The sequence below is a fragment of the Mytilus galloprovincialis genome, chromosome 4 (genome assembly GCF_965363235.1).
Source record: "Mytilus galloprovincialis chromosome 4, xbMytGall1.hap1.1, whole genome shotgun sequence".
Lineage (NCBI taxonomy): Eukaryota > Metazoa > Mollusca > Bivalvia > Mytilida > Mytilidae > Mytilus > Mytilus galloprovincialis.
In genome coordinates, this window is record NC_134841.1 from 29572577 (window position 1) to 29595298 (window position 22722).

General features: G+C 31.4%; 2 protein-coding genes across 5 annotated transcripts in view; both read right to left on the minus strand.

Moving 5' to 3' along the window:
- LOC143071806 (C-myc promoter-binding protein-like) overlaps positions 1–22722 on the minus strand; it is a 68724-nt gene that overhangs the window by 25538 nt on the left and 20464 nt on the right. For all 3 annotated transcript variants that reach the window (XM_076246401.1, XM_076246402.1, XM_076246400.1), the window contains exons 7-16: positions 22295–22464; positions 21694–21938; positions 21335–21401; positions 21027–21082; positions 20361–20505; positions 19860–19953; positions 19071–19152; positions 18823–18865; positions 17278–17418; positions 15826–15967 (exon numbers count right to left, since the gene is read on the minus strand). In XM_076246401.1, coding sequence (XP_076102516.1) covers positions 15826–15967; positions 17278–17418; positions 18823–18865; positions 19071–19152; positions 19860–19953; positions 20361–20505; positions 21027–21082; positions 21335–21401; positions 21694–21938; positions 22295–22464 — 1185 coding nt within the window. The remainder of the gene's footprint in view (positions 1–15825; positions 15968–17277; positions 17419–18822; positions 18866–19070; positions 19153–19859; positions 19954–20360; positions 20506–21026; positions 21083–21334; positions 21402–21693; positions 21939–22294; positions 22465–22722) is intronic.
- On the minus strand, positions 281–14778 carry LOC143071813 (uncharacterized). Of its 2 annotated transcripts, XM_076246413.1 has the most exons (13): positions 14232–14776; positions 13205–13287; positions 12480–12596; positions 11875–11931; positions 10291–10707; positions 8893–9199; positions 8102–8301; positions 7302–7505; positions 6002–6482; positions 4512–4606; positions 3460–3634; positions 2910–3008; positions 281–2221 (listed from the first exon to the last, which is right to left on the minus strand). In XM_076246413.1, exons 1-13 carry the CDS (start codon positions 14599–14601, stop codon positions 1623–1625), a joined length of 3204 nt encoding a protein of 1067 aa, XP_076102528.1. In that variant the 5' UTR covers positions 14602–14776; the 3' UTR covers positions 281–1622. The 2 variants fall into 2 exon arrangements, with proteins under 2 accessions (XP_076102528.1, XP_076102529.1); XM_076246414.1 differs by lacking the exon at positions 2910–3008 and having other exon boundaries at positions 14232–14778.

Genomic DNA, 22722 nt, shown 5'->3' on the forward strand with positions numbered 1-22722 from the left:
CTGAAAGCTTTAAGACCAGTTCTCTGTAACCACCAAAATTTCATATATACAGACTGGCAGGCATGGTACTGAAACTTCATGAAACTGTGTATACTTGATGTAAACATCATGCTAACTCAAAAAAAATATTCAAAATTTTGATCATCAACATGGTTGCCATGGCAACCACACAGCCCCCTTAGAGGTGATATTTTACACTGAAAATATTGAATTTTTCAAGGTTTTATGATGTTGACAGAATTTTTATAGCTTCACAGGCAATACAATGACAACAAACTACTGAAAGAATAACATTTATTGAACAAAATTGAATGGTACCTATATCAGTCCTGATTGAAAACATTTTTTTTTATCCAACTTCAAAAAGCATGTACTTGTGGATATTTTGATACCCATTTTTCAGTATTTTGTTCATGCCAAATATACGAAAAGCAGAGGACTTGTGTCAAAAATACTATTACTTCATGAGACAATGTTGTTTATGTTATCCAAAAATGTAAAAAAGTCAACGGGATCTGACTAAACAAAATTTTCAGACATTTTCAAAAATTGCCTTTTTCAAAGGGAGATAATTACAAGAATCCATAAAAATTGATTTTTTTTAGAGAGTAAAAATCTTGTTTTTATATATATATCTTAGATATTTGATATGCTGCTGCATTGCCAGTTAACTAATGTGATTAAATATCATAACCTTGAATGACCTTGACCTTTGACCTTAATTTCAAGGTGAAATCTTCTTTTTTTGCCATTTAGTTTTTTGGGTCATAAATTAAGATAATTAGTCAAAGTCTTGCGGGAATATTTAGTTACATCATGCTTTGGTAATGAAAATGTCTCAAAAGGATATATACTTTATGGACTTATTCAAGATTTAAAAATAAAACAAAAAATAGCTATTGAACAATTCATGTTATTATGTTTTACCTCATTCATAAAATGAAAACCCAAAAACTGAAGGTCCACATGAATTGTTACGGATAAAGATGGAAGGAAAGATTAACAGAATGATCACTTCTAGTTTGAGTGGGCTCTAATTATTGATCAATATATGTAAACTCTATGCTGGAGGTGACATCAATTCCAATCATTTACAATAAACATAGAAATTTCTTCTTGTATTAACCTTCATGTGAATCAAATATATGACAAAATATTGAGGGTCAATGTCAATAGTTAACCATAAACAGCAAGCCTTTATTTTGATGAATGATAAACTTTCTGTTTATGGTTGTATACGAAATCACCAAGTTTTGAATAAGGTCATAAAAGTTATCCTGTAAATTTTTCGTTCTTGAATGCCATAATCATATCAAAACATATATTTTAAATTGAATAATAATGAACTGCATAACCATTATGAAACATTCTATGTTAACACACAAGGCATTATATGAAAAATCAGACTGTAAAACATACTTCATATATCATAAAACCAAACATAAAAAAAATCCATGTAAAGATATCAGAGGAGACATTTACAAAATATTTTGTTACAGATGGAAATATTCGCCGACAAAGTCAATGCAACATAAAAAGGAAATATTCACTGGAGAACACAATGTATTTGGTAGTCATTACAATAATAAGATGAGCAAACATCCTTATGAATTGTTTTGTCATTATTTGTTCAATTTGTCCATTATCTCTTTTTTCAGTAATGTTTTCTGATCTTCTTCTTTGGCTGCAAGTATGTCACCCGGATCTGCCTTTCTATCCAGCTGGGCTAGTCTTGAAAAATAGCTAGCAATTTGCTGACCAGAAAGAAAGGTTTTCTTGTCAAATTGACTAAGCTTCCTCATTTCTTCAGCTGCAAAAAACGGGTCAACTTTCTTCCCTGTTCTTTTTCCTATGTCAAACTGTTCTTTCATGTACTGCTTTTGTGCAGTAGAGAAAACTGTCTTTTTCCTTTTGCCTTTTAAAGCCCAACCCATTGGATTTATATAATCACCCTCTGTTGAAATATTATTTCCACACTCTGATCTCTGACCATGCTGACCTGATGTTGATGATGGAAAACCATCATTGATCTTTTTAGAATAAATTGTGATGGCAAGATCTGTCAAACATTGTTTTTCAAGTTTGTAATCACAATTTCCCAACAGTAAATGGTTGTCTAAGTTTGAGTTTGTAGAAAATTCCCTGACACAACCTTCTACTGGACACATAAAAATAGCCCTCTTCTTTATCTGAGTATTCATGTCAGTACTTTCATTCTCATCTGAAATGAAAAAAACAAAACATTTGTAATAAGTCTGTCAGCAGCATATGATTTCTGTTTTATACAAATAAAACTATCACAAAGAGTCAAAGACCTATATATAGTTCTGTAACTTAATTTTTTTTTCTTAATGTTTGTTTTTACCTTGGCAGAAATTTACTTTGCTTGTAGAACTGATATGGGGTTTTTTGGCAATTAAAATTATCCTATTTTTCACTTTAATCTAAAAATTTCATGTGATTTTATAACATACCAATTAAACAAGGTGTGAAATGAAAAATAGTGTTTAAGAAATTGTGTTCTTGTATTGACTTCAAACATGACATTCTTAGTTGAAACACACATCTTATGCACTAATTTATACCACTTGTCAATTCCTAATCAATAAGTAACTACCTCTAAAAATGACACCAACATATGAAATTTGCAACATAAGTTTATACAGGTGTTCAGCAGTAAGACAGGTGCTCAATGTAATGCAGGATCTGGCTACTTTTCTAGAGCATTTGCAATCTATCCATTTTTTTGTGGAGTTCTTGCTGCTCAGTTTTTAGATTGTTGTGTTATGTCGATTTCGATTTTTAAAAAATGTTTTAGAGTCATTTTGTTTTCTAAATAAATTTTTAAAAGTTTGATTGTGTTCCATTGGTATCTATCACCCTCTTTGAAAGTTCTAAATATAACATACCTTCTTGGAATCTAGTAAGAGCAACATCTCTCCAGTCTAAAACAACAGAGAGTTCTTTATTGCTATTGCTTTTGAGTTGTGTCCATAGAATCCTTTTACCTGTGTGATAAAAGTAAATGATGCATGTAACTCTTTATATCTAAGACCATTATCAATTCTAAACAATACATTTTTCAAATTAATTCACAAATGGAAATCAGTTTGCTGGTTATGGAGAAATGTCCGATCAGGAAAAAAGTGACAATAAAGTAAACATAAAACCTTGTTTTTGCTATTCTTAAAAAGTTATATAAATTTTTAAAACATATTATATTTATTTACAAAAATGATTTAAGAGGATGTGTATAAAATATACAAACTTGTAGTTGATGAATTGGCAATCATACCACATTTACTTATTTATTCTCATAATGTTAAATGCCATTTTGGGTCCAATTTCTCCACATTAAGAAAGATTTCTCTACTATCCTGAAACTAAAAGTCTGACAAAAGGACAATCAAGTGTAAATTCCCTTTTTTATAATGAAGATTTTTAAATTTTAAATCTTACCCTCTCCAATGTTATATGCTTTCCAAACAACTAGAGCATCTTCTGTAAACTTGAAGTTGTGCAAAGAAGTAATCTCTGGAATGTTACTTTTTACAATATTGGCTCCACTATCAAGGTTGGTCACAGCATTCACAACTTTCACTTTATATTTCCCTTGTTGGTTCCGGTCAATTGCCTATTTCAAAATTAATTAAAAATATAATTCAAGAGTAAACTTGGGAATGTGTTTTTAAAACATTTATTAGTTTTCTCACAAAGGAGATGACTGTAGGATCACCAGCTGTATGTTGAAGTAAAATGGGAGGTAACTCTAGTTACGGTAATAAGGGATAACATCAAATGTATAAGCTTTTGAAACACAATACCAAATCTTATTTTGAAATTTATTATTGATACAAACTAGATACTTGTACACCAATAAATGATGACTGCAACACCATTTTTATATAATTGGTTCAGTTATTTACTCTATAACAATTGTAAATGAGTGATAACAAATGCATCAGAGAAGGAATAATACAAACTGAAGTGAATAAAAAAAAAATATTATTTCATATCGGTTGAGAATAAGATTCTCTTATTGGATAAAAAGGGGTCACATGACATTCATTAATCTTCAGTAATAAATTCCATCGGTCATTAACAGAACAATACGGACCAGAAAACCAGTCGTTAATGAACTTTTACATGATATGGACCGGTTGGACGTGCACTAAAATGAATGGCACGGTATTACTACGACTGGTATTCACTCTTAGCTATAGAAATCATACAACTACTCAAGTTTGCTTTACGCGTTTTGAATTTATGAGAATTTTCCAAAAGATGGTTTCTCAATGAAATAAAATTAATAGTTCTTGAAAAACTGGTCATTATCCTGATACATGGACTGCCCGTAGGACAGTGGTATTGACTGCAACAGTGATAATGACCTCGCCTTTGGCTCAGTCATAATATCACTATCTTAGTCAATACCACTGTCCTGTGGGCAGTCCATATATCACGATAATGACCAGTTTTCAAGAACTATTATATAAGTATATTATAACAACCTGCTTCATTTGTTGTGCAGTAACAACATCATTCCCTTCGTTCACATATCTTTTTATTGAAGACTTGATGTGAGATGCCTTCCTGTCACAGGGACCTACAAAACAAAAATAAAGAAATTTTAAAATCTTGGCAATTCCAATGATGTCATGCTTTACATAAGTTCTATTAAATTTTTAAAGGTTGTGTATTGTAAAATAGTAGACACAATAAAGTATCTTAGAACTGCTCACTCCAATGTTAAAATAAAAAAATACATTATTACTAGTGTTTTAAAATTACTGATAGCTGTTATAAAACTATCATTTTCTATATTCAGTGGACCATGGAAATAGGTTAAAAATTCTATTTTGGCATTAAAATTAGAAAAAACATATCAGAGATAACATGTGTACTTAGATTCAAGTTGATTGGACTTCAACTTCATAAAAAAACCATCTCAACCAAAAACTTTACCCTGAAGCTGAACAGACGGACAAACAGACCAGAAAACATAATGCCCATAAATGGAGCATAAAAAACCTTTCATATTCACAGCACCAAATATTACATTGAAAGCTGGTGACACCTTTCAGATAAGCATGTCAAGTTCTACCCTGTTTGTGAAATGGATATTCTACTGAATATTTTTTTAGGGATTGGATGCCATTTCCTATTGACCACCTAGAAATCTTCAGACACAAATTTTGCTTGCAAAAAAAAATTTGAAATGGTAATTTTATTAATTTTGGTATTGACTGGTCTCCTAAAATACTTAGAAATGGTAATTTTATTAATTTTGGTATTGACTGGTCTCAAAAAATACTTTGAAATGGTAATTTTATTAATTTTGGTATTGACTGGTCTCAAAAAATACTTTGAAATGGTAATTTTATTAATTTTGGTATTGACTGGTCTCAAAAAATACTTTGAAATGGTAATTTTATTAATTTTGGTATTGACTGGTCTCCTAAAATACTTAGAAATGGTAATTTTATTAATTTTGGTATTGACTGGTCTCAAAAAATACTTTGAAATGGTAATTTTATTAATTTTGGTATTGACTGGTCTCAAAAAATACTTTGAAATGGTAATTTTATTAATTTTGGTATTGACTGGTCTCCTAAAATACTTAGAAATGGTAATTTTATTAATTTTGGTATTGACTGGTCTCAAAAAATACTTTGAAATGATAATTTTATTAATTTTGGTATTGACTGGTCTCAAAAAATACTTTGAAATGGTAATTTTATTAATTTTGGTATTGACTGGTCTCAAAAAATACTTTGAAATGGTAATTTTAATAATTTTGGTATTGACTGGTCTCAAAAAAATACTTTGAAATGGTAATATTATTATTTTTGGTATTGACTGGTCTCAAAAAATACTTTGAAATGGTAATTTTGATAATTTTGGTAATGACTGGTCTAAATTTGACTATTTTGTCTACTTGATTCAGCTTTATATGTATTTTACTTAATTAAACAGACAAATAAAAAATGTCTTGTCTCACCTTTTCCATTTTGAGCTTCTGAGAAGTTGTATGTGTCTAATAAATTCCCCAATCCACTGTGAAGCTGAGTTAATGTTGTTGAGGATTTGTAGCATCCAGCGTTGTCAGAAAACAGGTGGAATTTATTTAAAGTTGGAAGCACTTTTACCAAATCAGTTACTACATCTACCATTATTTGAGAAGTTACGTCGGCATCTTGGGAAGTTGGATTTTCAAAGATGTGAACGTGAGTGATACTATCAAATGTAACACCTTTCTTCATGAGTGACACACTGATATGCCAGTTCAGGCCACGCTTGGCATACCAATCCACTTGACCTTCTCGATATTTTCTTGGCAAGAATTTCATAGCCCAGTCAAATGTTATTAAGGCCTCATTTTCTTTCATCTTATCAGTTAAATTACGCCTTGCTTCCTCTTGATTACGTGCCCTGACAAGGTGTTTCTTCCATTCCTTGATGTCGTCTAAAGCTTTTTCAACCTACAAATATTTCAAAAGATTAAATATGAACATCAATCTTTAATATACATGTACATATAGATTTGGAGCTAGGATACTTATTGCACACTTTTACAAGGAGTTACAGATCATGTTTGACACTCTTTTAAATGAATAATGGCCCTTGGACAAAGAAAATTTCATGAAACTCGCTAAAAGCGCATACATACACCTTGTTTCCTAGCCTCATACAAATACAGCTGATATTCAAAGACACTAAACAGTTATTGTCTATGTAGGCAAATGAGTTATAGATCTATGTTCACATACTGCTAAAAAAGCAAGTGAAACTGGGAGCTACTGCTCACTGATGATACCCCCGCCGCAAGTGAATAATATTAATAGTGTAAAATCTTACAAGTGTTCGGTAAACAGGAAGTTGTCAAGTGATCAATCTGAAAACGCATCACACGGTATAGCTGACTTAGATAAACCCTGAAACCAAATTTCAGCAATCCTTGTATTGTAGTTCCTGAGAAAAATGGGACGAAAAATATTCATGGGACAGACTGACTGACTGACGGAAGAACAAACAGAGGTAAAACAGTATACCCCCCCCCTTTTAGAGCAGGGGTATAATTATATCCAACATACAATTTTTTATTTGAAAAACAAATACATTTTTATTTTATGTTTTACCAGAAAAAAATCAAATTTATAGTCCGTTTAACTCACTATTAACTTTTTTCTATGTGACAAACGATATATTTCGATTATAAAATTTATCTGAAGTAAAATTTCCTATTGGTTAACTTCAACATATCTAATTCTAATTATACATAGAGATGGATTGGAACTTACTGTATAAAGCACTGAATCTCTATTCTCCCATGTGTTGGCAATAACTTTTGTTAGTAACATATCAAACAGATCTGCCATATCTGAGCAGCTGTCACATCGGCTGTCATGTTCATGGTCACATACTCCTCTAAAGCATGGATCACTTGTGCTCAAAGCATATGGTGCACAATGGTCAGCAACTGTTGAAGTTTGCCTCACATGAATCTGAAAATTTAAAGCTAAACTATATGTTCATGATAATATTTTGTGCAAATAAATTTCCTAAAATACCTTCAATGACATTTATTGGTTGTCTAGTGTCCAGTGGCAAGAAAGGTGCATATATATAAAGGACTTTGTTATAATTAATGAATAATAGTCATGCTTTGTACTAAACCATCAAATATTGATTAAGCCAGATTTTTAATTTTCTGACACAGGACAACAGTTTACAGAAACATGTCGAACAAATCAATCTCTGGGCCAGCAGTCTGTTTTTTCTCCAAAATGCTATGTTAAAAGTGTGGAATTTTTTAATGTGCTAACACATAACAAAAAAGTTCACAAAAAGACATATCTCCTCACTTGGACCTGAACACATTATTCAAAATCAGTTTACCAGTCTTTGTTCTTTTAATCCTTGAGGCATGTATAAAGCAGATAATCAGCAAAAATATTTTTTTAGTTTTTGGACTGACCCTGACAGGGTTTGAACCCACAATCTCTTGTATTTAAGGTGGACATACTAACTATTACATTATCGCAGCTGTAATTTTAAATAACATAAGAAAATGCTTAAATTATTAAAAAAAAACACTTACTTTCATATCTGTTTTTAGGTACTGCTTTGCCTCCTGAAGTCTTGCTTTCAGTGCTTGTGTATCCTCAGGTAATAGCACAACTAATTTCTCCAACTCAACAAAAGCCCTGCCTCCCTCTGTTATGTAATTGTCAAGTCCTTCCATACTTTTTCTCACTGATGCTGCACACTCATCTAAAAGTTTATATAGGGTGCTTGTGCCTGCAAACATAATCAACATTTTAAAGATGTTATTGATAAATTTAAATCAAAAGCACATCAATGTGAAAATATTTTTTAATCTAATAAAGCCCATTGTACACTGGTAATGCAGATTTAGAGTAAAATTTTTACATGTTCTGCATATGCACCTTACATGTATTATATAGTCTTTTTGTGCATAGAAAGACATATTACTGTAGTCTGTATAACATAATGCATCCTTTTGTGGCATATAAGACTACATAATATTTAGAATGACAATAATAAACTTTATTTTTTTACCTTATGTGTCTCAATTGGTGTGTACCATTTTATGACATGACAATGTTCCATTTTTTATCAAATTATTTCCCACAATATTCTGACAGAGGTCAAGACTTCACTGTTTTTCAAATTGTGATATAACTATAAAGCATATGTCATGTATGTGGACGAAATCTATGATACTAATTACATATATATGTCAAGTTCAATTGTAGGCTGAATTTGCATTTACCTTTAAAGAGTTATGCCCCTTTGTGTCTAATAGCGGGGGGAAATTGGGTATCTGTATTATAAGGATTGAATTTCTTTAGTTTAGGATAAACTTACCTAAAGGTTTAACCTGATCTTCTTCACACAACTGGTTATACTGTTTGATGATGGAAACTGGTGCAATGGATCGAACTACATTTGGTATATTTCTGATCTCTCCAGTTGATAATCTTAGAGTTTTATCCCCAAATGGTAGGTCCTTAATGATTTGATTAGATGTTATAAAATCTATAAAATGTTCTAAACATTTGGCATCAAACTTCTCTCTCTGTTGTTTTGAGGGCTGAACTGGCTGTCCTGCACCTGACTTGTCTGTGTGTCTTTTAGCCTCATAGTACCTCCATTGTGTAATATTGGGAATCATCTATAAAAAAAGAAAATAAAAGCACTCACTTAGAAGTTTTGCCTATTTCCCTTGCCTTATCATTGAATTTATTATAAAAGTCTGTAACATGAAGGTTTTGCAACTAACACATTAACTAAACTAAAAATAATGTACTCTTAGATGCATGATTTTTTTATTTATAGTTGAACTAGTGGATTTGAAGTAGCTGTTGACGATTTTAAGTACTCGCAGATCAGTAATTAGGATATTTTGTTGATGGGATATAAGATGTGCACTCTGTTTTTGTTTAATAGATGTATGTTATTTGTATCCATCTGAAAAGCCTTTTTCAACTGATTTTTATACAATTATAATGTTTTTCTCGTAATTATTATGTATTGGTAACATTTTGTCGTTGCAATGGTATTTTATCTTGAATTCTTGGGGTTCTTAGATGTTGACTGTAACAAAGTACTAAGTTTTTGTATATAAACTAGACTGTTTGTTTTCTCCTTTGAATTATTTTACATTTGTCATTTTGGTGTCTTTTATAACTTTGAAGTATGAGCTTTGCTCATTGTTGAAGGCCATACAATGAACAAAAGTTGTTAATTTCTGTGTCATTTGGTCTCTTGTGGAGAGTTGTCTCACTGGTAGCCATACCACATCTTTTTTTATAAACAAAATCAATGTTGTATGATATATATATAGTCAAATGAAGCAGGCCTGACAGACATTTGCCCCTAACAATTTTTCAAAACACTAAATACAATTGACCTGTTGCTTAAAGTATCAAATATAATCTAACAAACTGACAAATTTAACAAAAAATTTCAATGACCAATTAACCATGAAAATGACTTCAAGTCAGATAATACTTTAAAGACAGACATGTACACTTTACAATTATATTAATTGTTCCATACACTAAACATAGCTGACCTATTGCTTTAAGTATTTGGAAAACCGACCAAAACACAAAAACCTAACAATGATTGAATGAATAATGAAATATAAAAACGAGGTCAAGGACAGATGATATTAAATATAAGACATTTAGTCTTAAATTAACCTCCACAAAAAATATAGTACATGTAATTCTATCTAACATGTCTAAGAATAATCCTTACCTTTCTTAATCCATCATAGTTTAGTTGCTCAGTGAGGATAGACAAGACCTGTCGTCTGAACATCCATGTATCAGCCTTAGTGTATATTTCTAGAAGAGTCTTCATGGTATTGTCTTTCAATGATTCTGGATAAAGTTCAGCTTCTAGAAATGGTGCCTCACCTGGACAAATTGTTTCAAAAACAGAGTTAAGGCACTGCCTAGCCTTGAGTTTATATCTCTGAATGGTTCTTGCACTAGCACTCTCCAAAGGTCCCTGGATCTTCTTTATTGGACTAATTCCAGACAGGCTTAAAAATTCATTAAGTTTATCTAATTTTTCAATCACACAAACTGACGCCTCTGAAACCTGACTTCCCCCTGCAAGTGACTGGTCTGTTTCCTGACTGAGGACTAAATCATCTAAACACTCTTTCGCCTGTAATTTACATTGTACATTAATTGACATTGATCACTGTAGTGTTAAAATAAGGTTGAGTGACTAATAAACTGATCTTTTTATGAAAAAACAAATCCCAACAAGAATGTATCCATAGTACACTGATGCCCCACCCCTTTTGCACTGTCATTTTCTATGTTTAATGGACAGTGAAACATCATAAAAACTCCAATTTGGCATAAAAATTATAATGATCATATCATAGGGAACATGAGTAATGAGTTTCAAGTTGATTGGACTTCAACTTCATCAAAATATCTTCATGTATCTGGAACAAAATATTTAACCTGAAGTGGGACAGTCAGACAGACATGACAGACGAATGGACACACAGACCAGGAATCATAATGCACATTAATGGGGCATAATTATTGTTTTACACGTTCAGTTGTATGTTACACATGTACATGTCATCATGTTTTTTTAACTCAGAGGCGGATTTAGGGGGGGGGGAGGGTCCAGGGGGCCCAGGCCCCCCCTTTTTGGGAAAAAATTTGGTTGCTTATATAGGGAATCATTGAAGCGTGACTGGAGCGGGCCCCCACTTATGAAAATTCCTGGATCCGCCACCTTTATTTTTTTATACTCCATGTTCCTAAATTCAAGAGTATTTTATTTTCAAGTAACTTGACATATTTTTAAACTTTTGCTATAATCTAACACAGTAATGCATTCAACTACATTGACCTTGACCTATTTGTACATAAATTAGGCTGTTAATTTTCTCGTTTGAATTGTTTTACATTGTCATTTCAGGGCCTTTTATAGCTACATGTCTATGCGGTATGGTCTTTGCTCATTGTTGAAGGCCATACAGTGGCCTGTAGTTGTTAATTGCTGGGTTATTTTGGTATCTTGTGCAGAGTTGTCTCATTGGCAATCATACAACATCTTCTTTTTTTATTTTTAACATATTTTTACTTAACACTGTTACAAGATGAACATTTTTTTTTATAACTTTGTAGATAATCACAGATTTTACTGATTTAACTACATGTTACATGTAGCTTGAAAAATTTAAGGATGGTGGGGCTAGTTGTTTTTAAATAATAGCTTATTTGTAAAGCTAAATATGGAAAAGTATGACATGTTTGATCTGATATACAATATTAATCATATCTTTCAAAAACATTTCATGGTATTTACCTTTCTTTTTCTCCTGTTAGTAATAGACATACATGTATGCTCTTCATCTGCTTCAACCTGCAAACATTCAATAAAGAAATGCATTTACTTTTAATATCAGGCTCAAACTTGCAAATTGTGTTGTTGTTGAAGGCCTTACTTTGACCTATGATGGTTTAGTTTTACAAATTGTGACTTGGATGGAGAGTTGTCTCATTGGCAGTGACTGGCACTCTTCCATTATCTAGTGTAAAGTTTGTTTGACCATCATGTACATGTATATGTATATGCAAGAATTACAGCTAATTTCCAAATGCTTGTAGAGTACAACTTTGGCTAGCCTGTTTGCTTTGTTTGTATAAATGTTAGCTCAAGCATTGTAATTAAGATTGACATCTGCAAACAATATAGGCCTGCATTATCAAAGCAGTACATATCATATTTAAATTTGATTGCAAGTAATTCAATTAAAATTGTCACTATACAAACAAAGCCAGCAAGCAAACCAAACTGAAAGTCTTACCCTACATGCATTAGAAAATTAGCTGTAAAGCTTTTGTTTGTCAGAAATTGGATGTGTCACAGTTATAGTATTTGGATTTGAAAGTATACAATTGTTAACATACATGGTTAGGTTGACTATAGCTATCTACTGTAGTTCTGCTGCTAAATTCTGGTACATTATCTGTCATTTCATGGTCAGATATATGTGTCTCTTGTCTCCAATAGGAATGCTGATCACCCTGGAAAAATGTGTATATTTTAAATGACTTCCCTCTAGCTATTTTTAAACATGTATATCATTGCAGTTTGACATCAATTTTGTAAAGTTTTATAATTGTATACCTGGCATGAAGTTTCATAGAAAAACTCAGAAATTAGAATCATGTACTGTCTCTGGTGGCCATATTTTATAAATTTGGAATTGGTATCATTATCTGCCTAAATTTCATATTTTTTCGGACATGCAGTCTATATGTATATATATATATTAATGTACAAAGATGTACTTAATATGCATAGGTGTATCAGGAAAAGGGGGGATTTGGTTGATTATGTGGGGAATCACTGAAGCATGACTGCAGAGCCCCTCCCCCTTAGGTCAGTTCAAGGGATTATGAAAAGTTCTGGATCTGCCATCTGATACTAATATGAATAAAAGTGATTTATAAAAAGTTAACTTGAAGTAGGTGTTTCAACATAAACAGTACTACTGACATATTAAAATTCCTTGAATTAAAAGTGCAGTGAATACATGTACATGTATACATTTTGTATACCACAGACAATACTCAATTGTTGTTTACTTTTACAAGATTTTCCTTGAAAACATAGTTATATTTGATCTTACCTGCACTATTTTAGAAACATCTAAAGATAATTCCTCACACTGAGCTTGTTTCAATAGACTTTTTCTGCACTTTGTACAAAGACCTGAATTAAAAAAAAAATAATATCATTGAAGTTGCCTCAACAAAATCATAGATGAAAATATTGTCATGATTGTGTATTTTTGAATGTACATGTAATCTGAGACTCCTAAACACATACCCTGGTACATACATGTATGTGTAAAAAAAATAGATGCACGAGTACATACTATTGTATGATATATAATTATTCTTTTAGACTTAATCAAGTTTATTAAGTTTTGTAAGTGATTAAAAAGGCCAATATAAAATATGTTGTAAATGTAACATGCTGAAATAATTTATCTTCATTTCATTGATTTTTTTATCATATAAGGCATTGTGACTTTATACTGAAGTAAATATAGTGAAAAATACTTTGGGTTAGATGGAAGGCAAGCTAAATGCATACAGGATGAATACATAATACATACATTTGTAATGATGATAAACAATGTATGAATAGGCCATACATTGACCTATAATGGTTTACTTTAAAAAAAAAAATGTTATTTAGATGGAGAGTTGTCTCATTGGCACTCACACCACATCTTCCTTTATCTATATAAAGACCTACTGTAGACATTGTAGGCATTGACACACTGAGACAGATATTATAATTTGAAAGTTTACTCCAAATAAGTAACATATATGGTATTGGCAAATGGCTGTTGGTTTATAAAATTTGTATTTCTAGTAAAGAAAAAGGCTATTGTGATCACAAATGTTTTGCTTAGGAGTGATGTCCAATGCAATATCATGGCATATGGGACCACCATAAAAATCATTGTGATAGAAAGGAGGTGCACAATGACAATTGTATGCTTAAAACATGAAAGGTTTTATGCAAGTTTCATTGAATTTTGTTTTTCTAGGAATTTGCAGGTACATTTAAGAGAAAGTGTTATGATGACCCCCTTTTTAATGGTCACCCCTTGAAAACCTGCATTAAATAAATTTCGTACTTACCAGTTCCAACAGGTAAAACAATTCCAGTGTTGTTAAATATAGTTTTCACTTGAGGAGATGATATATATCTTTCTGTTTTGCAGTTCTGGCCTGAATGGTAACATACATCACTTGGTACACTGCAGAGTCTTTTCATACATCGTTTCTTGTATGCATTTCGAAATTCATGTACGTGTGAAGAACAAATGTTCTTAAACAATAAAAACCCAGTTCCTGGTGAAATACCACATGAAGTCAAAAACATAGATTGATCCTCGGTATTGAAAGTGTCAATGGTATACAGTTCAGATGAACATTCCAAATGGGGAAAATCTGGCAGGGAAGATTTAGAAAAATTACAAGTTCTGCACTCATTCAACCCTGCCATCATGCATGGCAAATCATACAAGGGTTGTTATAAGTTAAACCACAGTTTTTAAATGCTACATGACAATCACCATCAACAGTTTTCTCTGTAAAACTAAAATAACTGGATCTATCATCTGCTGGAACTTTGTTTATGTTTTCCCGCCTATTTGTACTTCCAACAGGAGAGTTCCAAAATTGTCAAAGGGAGACAACTCAAACATAATTTTAGAGCAAATTTGAAAGAAGACTGGTTATTTAAAAACCAGTTTTCTCGAAATGTTTTGATGATCCCATTCTAATTTTTTTACAGAAATAAAACCATATTTTTAGAGAACAATTTCATATAACTGATAAAGGCAAATGCCCTCTGCTTTTTTAAATATACTTTCATATTTCAAGATGGCAATATGACATATACTGATATAAATTGTCTTTTATTCCTTTCATGCAGACAAATCTTTTGAAAATCTTATTACTTTTTGCAATCAATATGCAAGGCAATTTAATAGAAAAAAATAAGTGCCTTAAAATTTTCCACAATAACAGAAAAATATTAATTTTATTGTACCTGTACTTTTCAGGTACGCACATATATATATAATGATTGGTAGCCATAGCAACAAAACATAACAAGAACAAAAAAATTAAAAAAAAGTAATTTAATGGTTCATGAATTATTCCTGCAAATTTTTATGCATTTTGCTGTTATACCCTGGCATGGTTTTTTTGGTGGTTACATAGAACTGGTCTTAACTAGTATGATAACCATCAAAATAAAACTCTTAGATTTCATAATGAACATTTTTTTTTCACTTTTTCAACAATTTGAATTTTTCTATGATCGCTAATGCATGGTTAAATGACAATTCAGTGACAAGAACATAAAACATGTATTTGTGACCTTTTCTATTTTTTTCTACTAAAAACCCACCTTGCATGAAAGAGGTAACATCAGTTGTCCTGAGGGTAGGGGCTCTTGTAATAGGTTTTAAGTAACTCTTACCTTGCTTGTCAAACAAAGAGGTAACATCAGTTGTCCCCAGGGTAGGGGCCGTAGGGGCTCTTGTAATTGGTTTTAAGTAACTCTTACCTTGCATGTAAAACAAAGAGGTAACATCAGTTGTGCCCAGGGTAGGGGCTCTTGTAATTGGTTTTAAGTAACTCTTACCTTGCATGTCAAGCAAAGAGGTAACATCAGTTGTCCCCAGGGTAGGGGCTCTTGTTATCGGTTTTAAGTAACTCTTACCTTGCATGTCAAACAAAGAGGTAACATCAGTTGTCCCCAGAGTAGGGGCTCTTGTAATTGGTTTTAAGTAACTCCTGTAGCCTTTCAAAACACATGCTTGGAAACGTAGAAAGGCTTCTTGTATACGTAACTCCATTAATGTCTACAAAAATAAGATGAAGAAAAAAATTGATTTAAATAGAAATATCTAAAACATATCTTACAAACTAACTATAGTATCAAAACAATTATGATACATCTTAAATAACACAAGTGTGCACACACTGAAATGTCTCACCTTCTTTACTAATTATTGATATTATGTTGATAGTCCTAAATATAAAGCTTTATTACAACTGTCACATAAACTCAACATTAACAAAGAAAACTACACACTGATCAATGAACCATGAAAATGAGGTCTGGGTCAGATGAACCATGCCAGGCAGACATGTACAGCTAACAATTATTCAATACAACAAATATAGTTGACCTATTGCTTATAAATTAAGAAAAAAAGACCAAACACAAATACTTAACACTTAGCAATGAACCATGAAAATGAGGTCAAAGTCAAATAAAACCTGCGCGACTGACATGTAAATCATAAAATATTTCCATACACCAAATATAGTTGACCTATTGCATATAGTATTAGAAAAATATATCAAAACTCAAAATCTTAACTTTGACCACTGAACCATGAAAATGAGGTCAAGGTCAGATGACACCTGTCAGCTAGACATGTATACCTTACAATCATTCCCTACACCAAATATAGTTGACCTATTGCATATAGTATAAGAAAAACAGACCAAAACACAAAAAACACAAAAACTTAACTATAACCACTGAACCATGAAAATGAGGTCAAGGTCAGATGACACCTGCCAGTTGGACATGTACACCTTACAGTCCTTCTATACACCGAATATACTAGACCTATTGCTTATAGTATCTGAGATATGGACTTGACCACCAAAACTTAACCTTGTTCACTGATCCATGAAATTAGGGTGAGGTCAAGTGAAAACTGTTTGACCAGCATGAGGACCTTGCACGGTACACACATACTAAATATAGTTATCTATTACTTATAATAAGAGAGAATTTAATGTTACAAAAAATTGGAACTTTTTTTTCTGAAGTCACTGAACCATGAAAATGAGGACAAGGACATTGGACATGTAAAAGACAGAAAGTTCGTAACATGAGGCATCTATATACAAAGTATGAAGCATCCAGGTCTTCCACCTTCTAAAATATAAAGCTTTTAAGAAGTTGGCTAACGCCGCCGCCGGATCACTATCCCTATGTCAAACTTTCTGCTAAAGTTGCAGGCTCAACAAAAACTATGTAAATCAATTAATTATAGTTTGATTACTTTTTATGGTTCTTACTTCAAATACATAAAGAGCTATCTTTTATACTCAATGTAGCTTTCTAATTCAACTTTAAACAGAGTATAAATACCTCTTTCCTTTTCATTCTGAAGTCATGTTCCATGGGAGCAAGTTCTAGAACAATTTCATCTACCATCTGAGTACCAACACGAGTTGTACATAATTCATCAAATAATTTATGCAATGTCTCTTGTAAAACACGAGCTGGTTTCTGAAAATAAGAATTCAATGTTTATCCTGCATCAAATTTATTAATAATTAAAGAACCTTAGTGAGCACGCTCACATACCCCACGTCCCCACATTGTCATTGGAGAAATTAAATAAGTATAAGAAAAAAAAATTGTATAAGAAAAAATATTGAATAATAATTTCCTGTCAATATACATAGTATGTCCTTATTATCTACAAAATTTCATGAAATTCTGTTGTGTGTTTTCAGAGGAGTTGAGATGACAAACTGTTGCAGAAGTACATTGAAGCAAATAAGTTCAAAAGGGCATAACTCCTAGAATAAAAATTGAACCGTAATTTCCTGTTGATATGCACATCTACATAGTATGTCCTTATTATCTACAAAGTTTCATGAAATTCTGTTGTGTGGTTTGAGAGGAGTTGCGATGACAAACTGTTGCAGTAGTACATTAAAGTAAATAAGTTCAAAGGGGCGTAACTCCTAGAAAAAAAATTGAATCGCAATTTCCCGTTGATATGCACAACTACATAGTATGTCCTTATTATCTGAAAAGGTTTCGTGAAATTTTGTTGTGTGGTTTGAGAGGAGTTGCGATGACAAACTGTTGCAGTAATACATTAAAGTAAATAAGTTCAAAGGGGCGTAACTCTTAGAAAACGTAACTCTTAGAAAAAAAATTGAATCGCAATTTCCCGTCGATATGCACAACTACATAGTATGTCCTTATTATCTGAAAAGGTTTCGTGAAATTCTGTTTTGTGGTTTGAGAGGAGTTGCGATGACAAACTGTTGCAGTAGTACATTAAAGTAAATAAGTTCAAAGGGGCGTAACTCCTAGAAAAAAAATTGAATCACAATTTCCCGTCCATATGCACAACTACATAGTATGTCCTTATTATCTGAAAAGGTTTCGTGAAATTCTGTTGTGTGGTTTTAGAGGAGTTGCGATGACAAGAAACAGGACTGACGGACTGACGGACGGACGGACGGACTGACGGACGGGTCAAAAACATTATACCCTCCGCAACTTCGTTGCGTGGGGTATAATTAATAAGGCAGTAGATTTTTTTTTCTTTTCACAAAAAACATTTCTAATCTAATTTTTTTGTTTATACCATTAAATAAATGTATTACATTATATGGATATCTATGTACTTTTTCATCTGTGATTAGAACAGACAATTTATATATGTTACTGCATATTTGAATGTCTAAAAAGAAGAATGAACTTAATGTTTGGTTATTGGCAAAGTGGACTAAGAAATTAACATTAACTTAAATATAAATGGATTTGTTAATGAGTATTGCTTTTTTTTACTTTGATATTTGGTGAATGTTCATGTGCTAGCCATTTAGAAGAACTAGATGTTACCATGTTATTAAGATACTATTCTTATCTTTTTATCTAACATGTACGTACCTTTGGTAGATTTCTGTAGTTTATGTTCTTTTTATCATCAGGTCTGTAAAATTTCAAAACAATCATTTTTAATGTGCAAAGATATATCCTAAAACATGTTCAATACAAAAATCATCTAAATATTGAATATAATGACTTTTAAACTGAATTATTTTTTAAAAGAAATCATTTATAAAAAATAGATTGTATATAACAATTTATAAAAAGATTGTTTATATTTGTTTTTATTAATTACTTTATATACTTACAAGCTGATTGTGATAGTATCTAAATCTACACACACAACATCTGAAGGAGGGTCATACAGGTCAAAATATCGGGAATCTATACCTGTTAATTAAACATACAACAATTGTATTTTTCTCTTACATGACACACCTATTAAGAATTTTGTAGTGTTTACTTGTGCTATTTTAAAATCATTATTTTCTAGAAATAATCTTTAGTTTTGTGTAGTTAATAAAAATCTTTTCTATGCACTTTAAAATGAAGAAATGATATCTGAGTGTACCAACATATAAAAGTGGGTTTTTTTTTTTGTGTTCCTTAATTCTATTCCATTGAAGACACAAGAACTTAAAGAAAAACTTCAGTTATTTATGTTCTACAAATGTACCAATCAAAATCATACTTATATGTACTAATAAGCTTATAAGAATAGTTGACGGTTTTATGTGTTTTTACATAAGAAATATGGAAAAATGTAAAAATATGTGCCATTACAGTCTTTTTTGCATTTTTGCGCCTGTCCCAAGCCAGCAGCCTCTGGCCTTTGTTTGTCTTGTATGTTTTTTTTTTAAATTTTAGTTCAATTAGGTTTTGGAGTTTAGTATGACATCCATTTTTACTAAACTAATACACATTTTTATTTAGGGCCCAGCTCAGGCAAACCTCTAGTTGTGTGATTTTCTTGCTGCATTGAAAACCCATTGGTTGCCTTCATCTGTTATCTGCTCTTAGGACAGGTTGTTGTCTCTTTGACATATTCCCCATTTACTTTCTCAATTTTATTTGCATACAAAACAGATTTCACTTACCAACAATAAATGGCACAGGAGCACTTAATACATAGGACAGACCTAACGGACATAATGGAATGTATGGACACTGCCAGTGTAAGGGAAATATCATCTACAATATAATCAAATAATTAATAATCAACATCACAAAATGAAATGTATAGACAATATGTATGGATATTTTTCAATGTAAACTGTAAACAAAATATTTAAGTGGTTTCTGCTACTATGGGTATCAACCTGAAGTTTATATTTCTTAACAGAGATCACATTTTGCAAGATTTTTAAAATAAATTTTCAGCAAAATGGCAGCCTTCAAGCAAATGATCAAATATGACTAAGATTAATAAATAAGTCAATGAACTGAGGTGAGCAATTTATATTTCATACATTCAATTCAATGAAAGAACCAGTCCTGATTAAAATTAATTAAGTCCAATAACTCTACAACAAGCAAAATCTTAGAGGGAGCTTCTCTTCAAGAAACATCTACCTAAATATATGATTGTCAATACTTACATTTATGACAGCTTCAGCAACACCAGTTAACACAGCTGGTCGAAGTGAATGTATCAATACTTTCTGTTCATGTAGAATATATAACAATAAGTTCATGCAGTTTTCTGGTCCTAAGTTCTTTAACATTGTGATAAATGAAGCTCCACTGAAAAACAAAACGAATTTGACATCTTAGCAAGATATCATATAAATATTATATCCGTTTTGTTTTAGTAGGCCTGCTTTCATAAGAGATGAATGTTAAAAAAAAATGAGATTTAGATTCAGGTATTATACATCATCATAAAGGATAAGAACTAGAAATTTTAATCAGTTATACAATTCATTAATTAATTTACAGGACTTGGAATTCAAAAAAACATTATTTATCATGCATTTATCCTTGTGAAAGATACACACAAGTGCCATAGTATAGGACCTTTTAAGCGTATAGTCTCAAAAGATAAATTTTCTATGATTATGAAGACTTTTTTAATTTCTTTACTTACATAAACTCTCTAATGTATAATTTTTCATTCCCCCAAAAATTGTTTTATATTGTTTTTACATGCTGTTGATAGTATAGTCAACATGAACATAACAGATAAAAAAAACACTAATCATTCCTCATACTCTATCTCTTCCAATAGAAAATGAAACAATTCTGAGTAATATATATCAACCAACCTTTGAGGCAGTGGTGAATCCTCTGGCATGGACAGTATTATGGCTTCATGGCTGAGCTAAAATACACAATGTAAAAATAAATTCAGAAAAACTTTAGGTTTAAACTGTTTATATTTACTTTGATTTGAATTCAATAATAGAAAATCTTTAAAATTATACTTTTTTGTATGAAACAAATTACAGAATCCATTACAGAACCCATTACAAATTAGTTAAAATTATGAGATTTTCAAGAATGATTTGCACTCTTTAATTCAATTACTTCCCTATAATTATATTTTTCAACAGTGGAATAAGGAATAACTTACCTGAACTAATATATTGGGTCTTTGTGGTGAAGGGTATGGTACATCATACATAAAATGTGATATATGTCTGAAAAAAACACAACATCTGATTAATGTTCTGGTCATTATGAATGAAAAAAAAATCTGTATTTAATAATGCATTTACTCATACTAGGATGCAGACAAAAATACCTTTTCTGCACTCAATTTTAATACTCTGAAAAAGTTTATTTTGAAAAAGAATGAAATTTACAAATATAAAATACTGGATTACAGCTGTTTGTAAAATTTTTAAACCTTTATTTTTTAGATCAAGTGAAGTGAGTTGTTGTACTATAAATAAATCTACAGGGACTCTATATATCCCAACTGATACTAACCTTTCTAATGGAACAGTATGTGGACCAGTTATAGAATTCCTATATAAATATGTAAGAAATAGCCGGAAGGCATCAAAGAATGGCCAGTGTGATAGTAAACATATACACTTATTAGAATGAACAGTTTTCAGTATTCTATATTGTTCTCTTATGTGTTTATTTTTCAGTCCAAGATGTCTCATTTGTAAATCTGACAATTTTTCCTCTTCAAATTCTTCATAAAACTGTACTGCAGCTCCATACACCTACAAAAAAATGTATTTAACTTCTTAAAGTAAGAAATATATACATGCCAATTTTATCAATTGATAGAGATGTAATGCCATTCTTTGATTTCATATGTTTTCTTGAAGGTCAGTGTTATTGAAAGAGGAAATCAAACCACAGAGGACTATAGACCTTCAAAAAGATATTTACTACTTCTACCCCAGGGCTGTTCTAGAATGTGTATAAACATTTAATTCATAACTACCAAACTATTGCTTTTCAAATAAGGTGACAGTAGATTAACAAAGCTCTAAAATCTCATAAAATCATTTGAAATATACCAACCAATCAAAAAGCACACTAGTAAAATTTTCATTTATTGATAGACTTTTACCTTTTCTCCATCTGATCCTGTTAAAACGAAAGTAGAAAAGATAGGTAGAGGATGCTGAGCTTTAGCAGACCAACACTCAATTGATGCTCCCATAGGTAAACAGAACATAGGTACCGAATCTGGCAAAGGGAAACTTTCATAATCTTCTATGGGATATCTGTCCAATATTGCTGTAAAATACAAATACTTCAGATGAATACTAAAATTATATGAAGTTCTCTATTCTGCCAAGTTGGTAAAATTGTCACTATCAACTATGACAAGGGCTCAGTGTTGAAGACTGTATTATGACCTTTAATGGTTACTTTTACAAATTGTGACTTGGATGGAGAGTTGTCTCATTGGCACTCATTCCACATCTTCTTATATCTATAAACGATGGAACTCTTAATTAGAACCAATTGTTAAATCAACAAGTACACAACATT

Coding starts and splice junctions, on each gene's coding strand:
- LOC143071813 (XM_076246413.1), bottom strand. CDS start 14,601: ATGATGGCAGGGTTGAATGAGTGCAGAACTTGTAATTTTTCTAAATCT. Junction 12,597..13,204: donor ATGTTTCTAAAATAGTGCAG/GTAAGATCAAAT, acceptor ACATTTTTCCAG/GGTGATCAGCATTCCTATTG. Junction 7,506..8,101: donor ACCTAAAAACAGATATGAAA/GTAAGTGTTTTT, acceptor TTAAATTTTCAG/ATTCATGTGAGGCAAACTTC.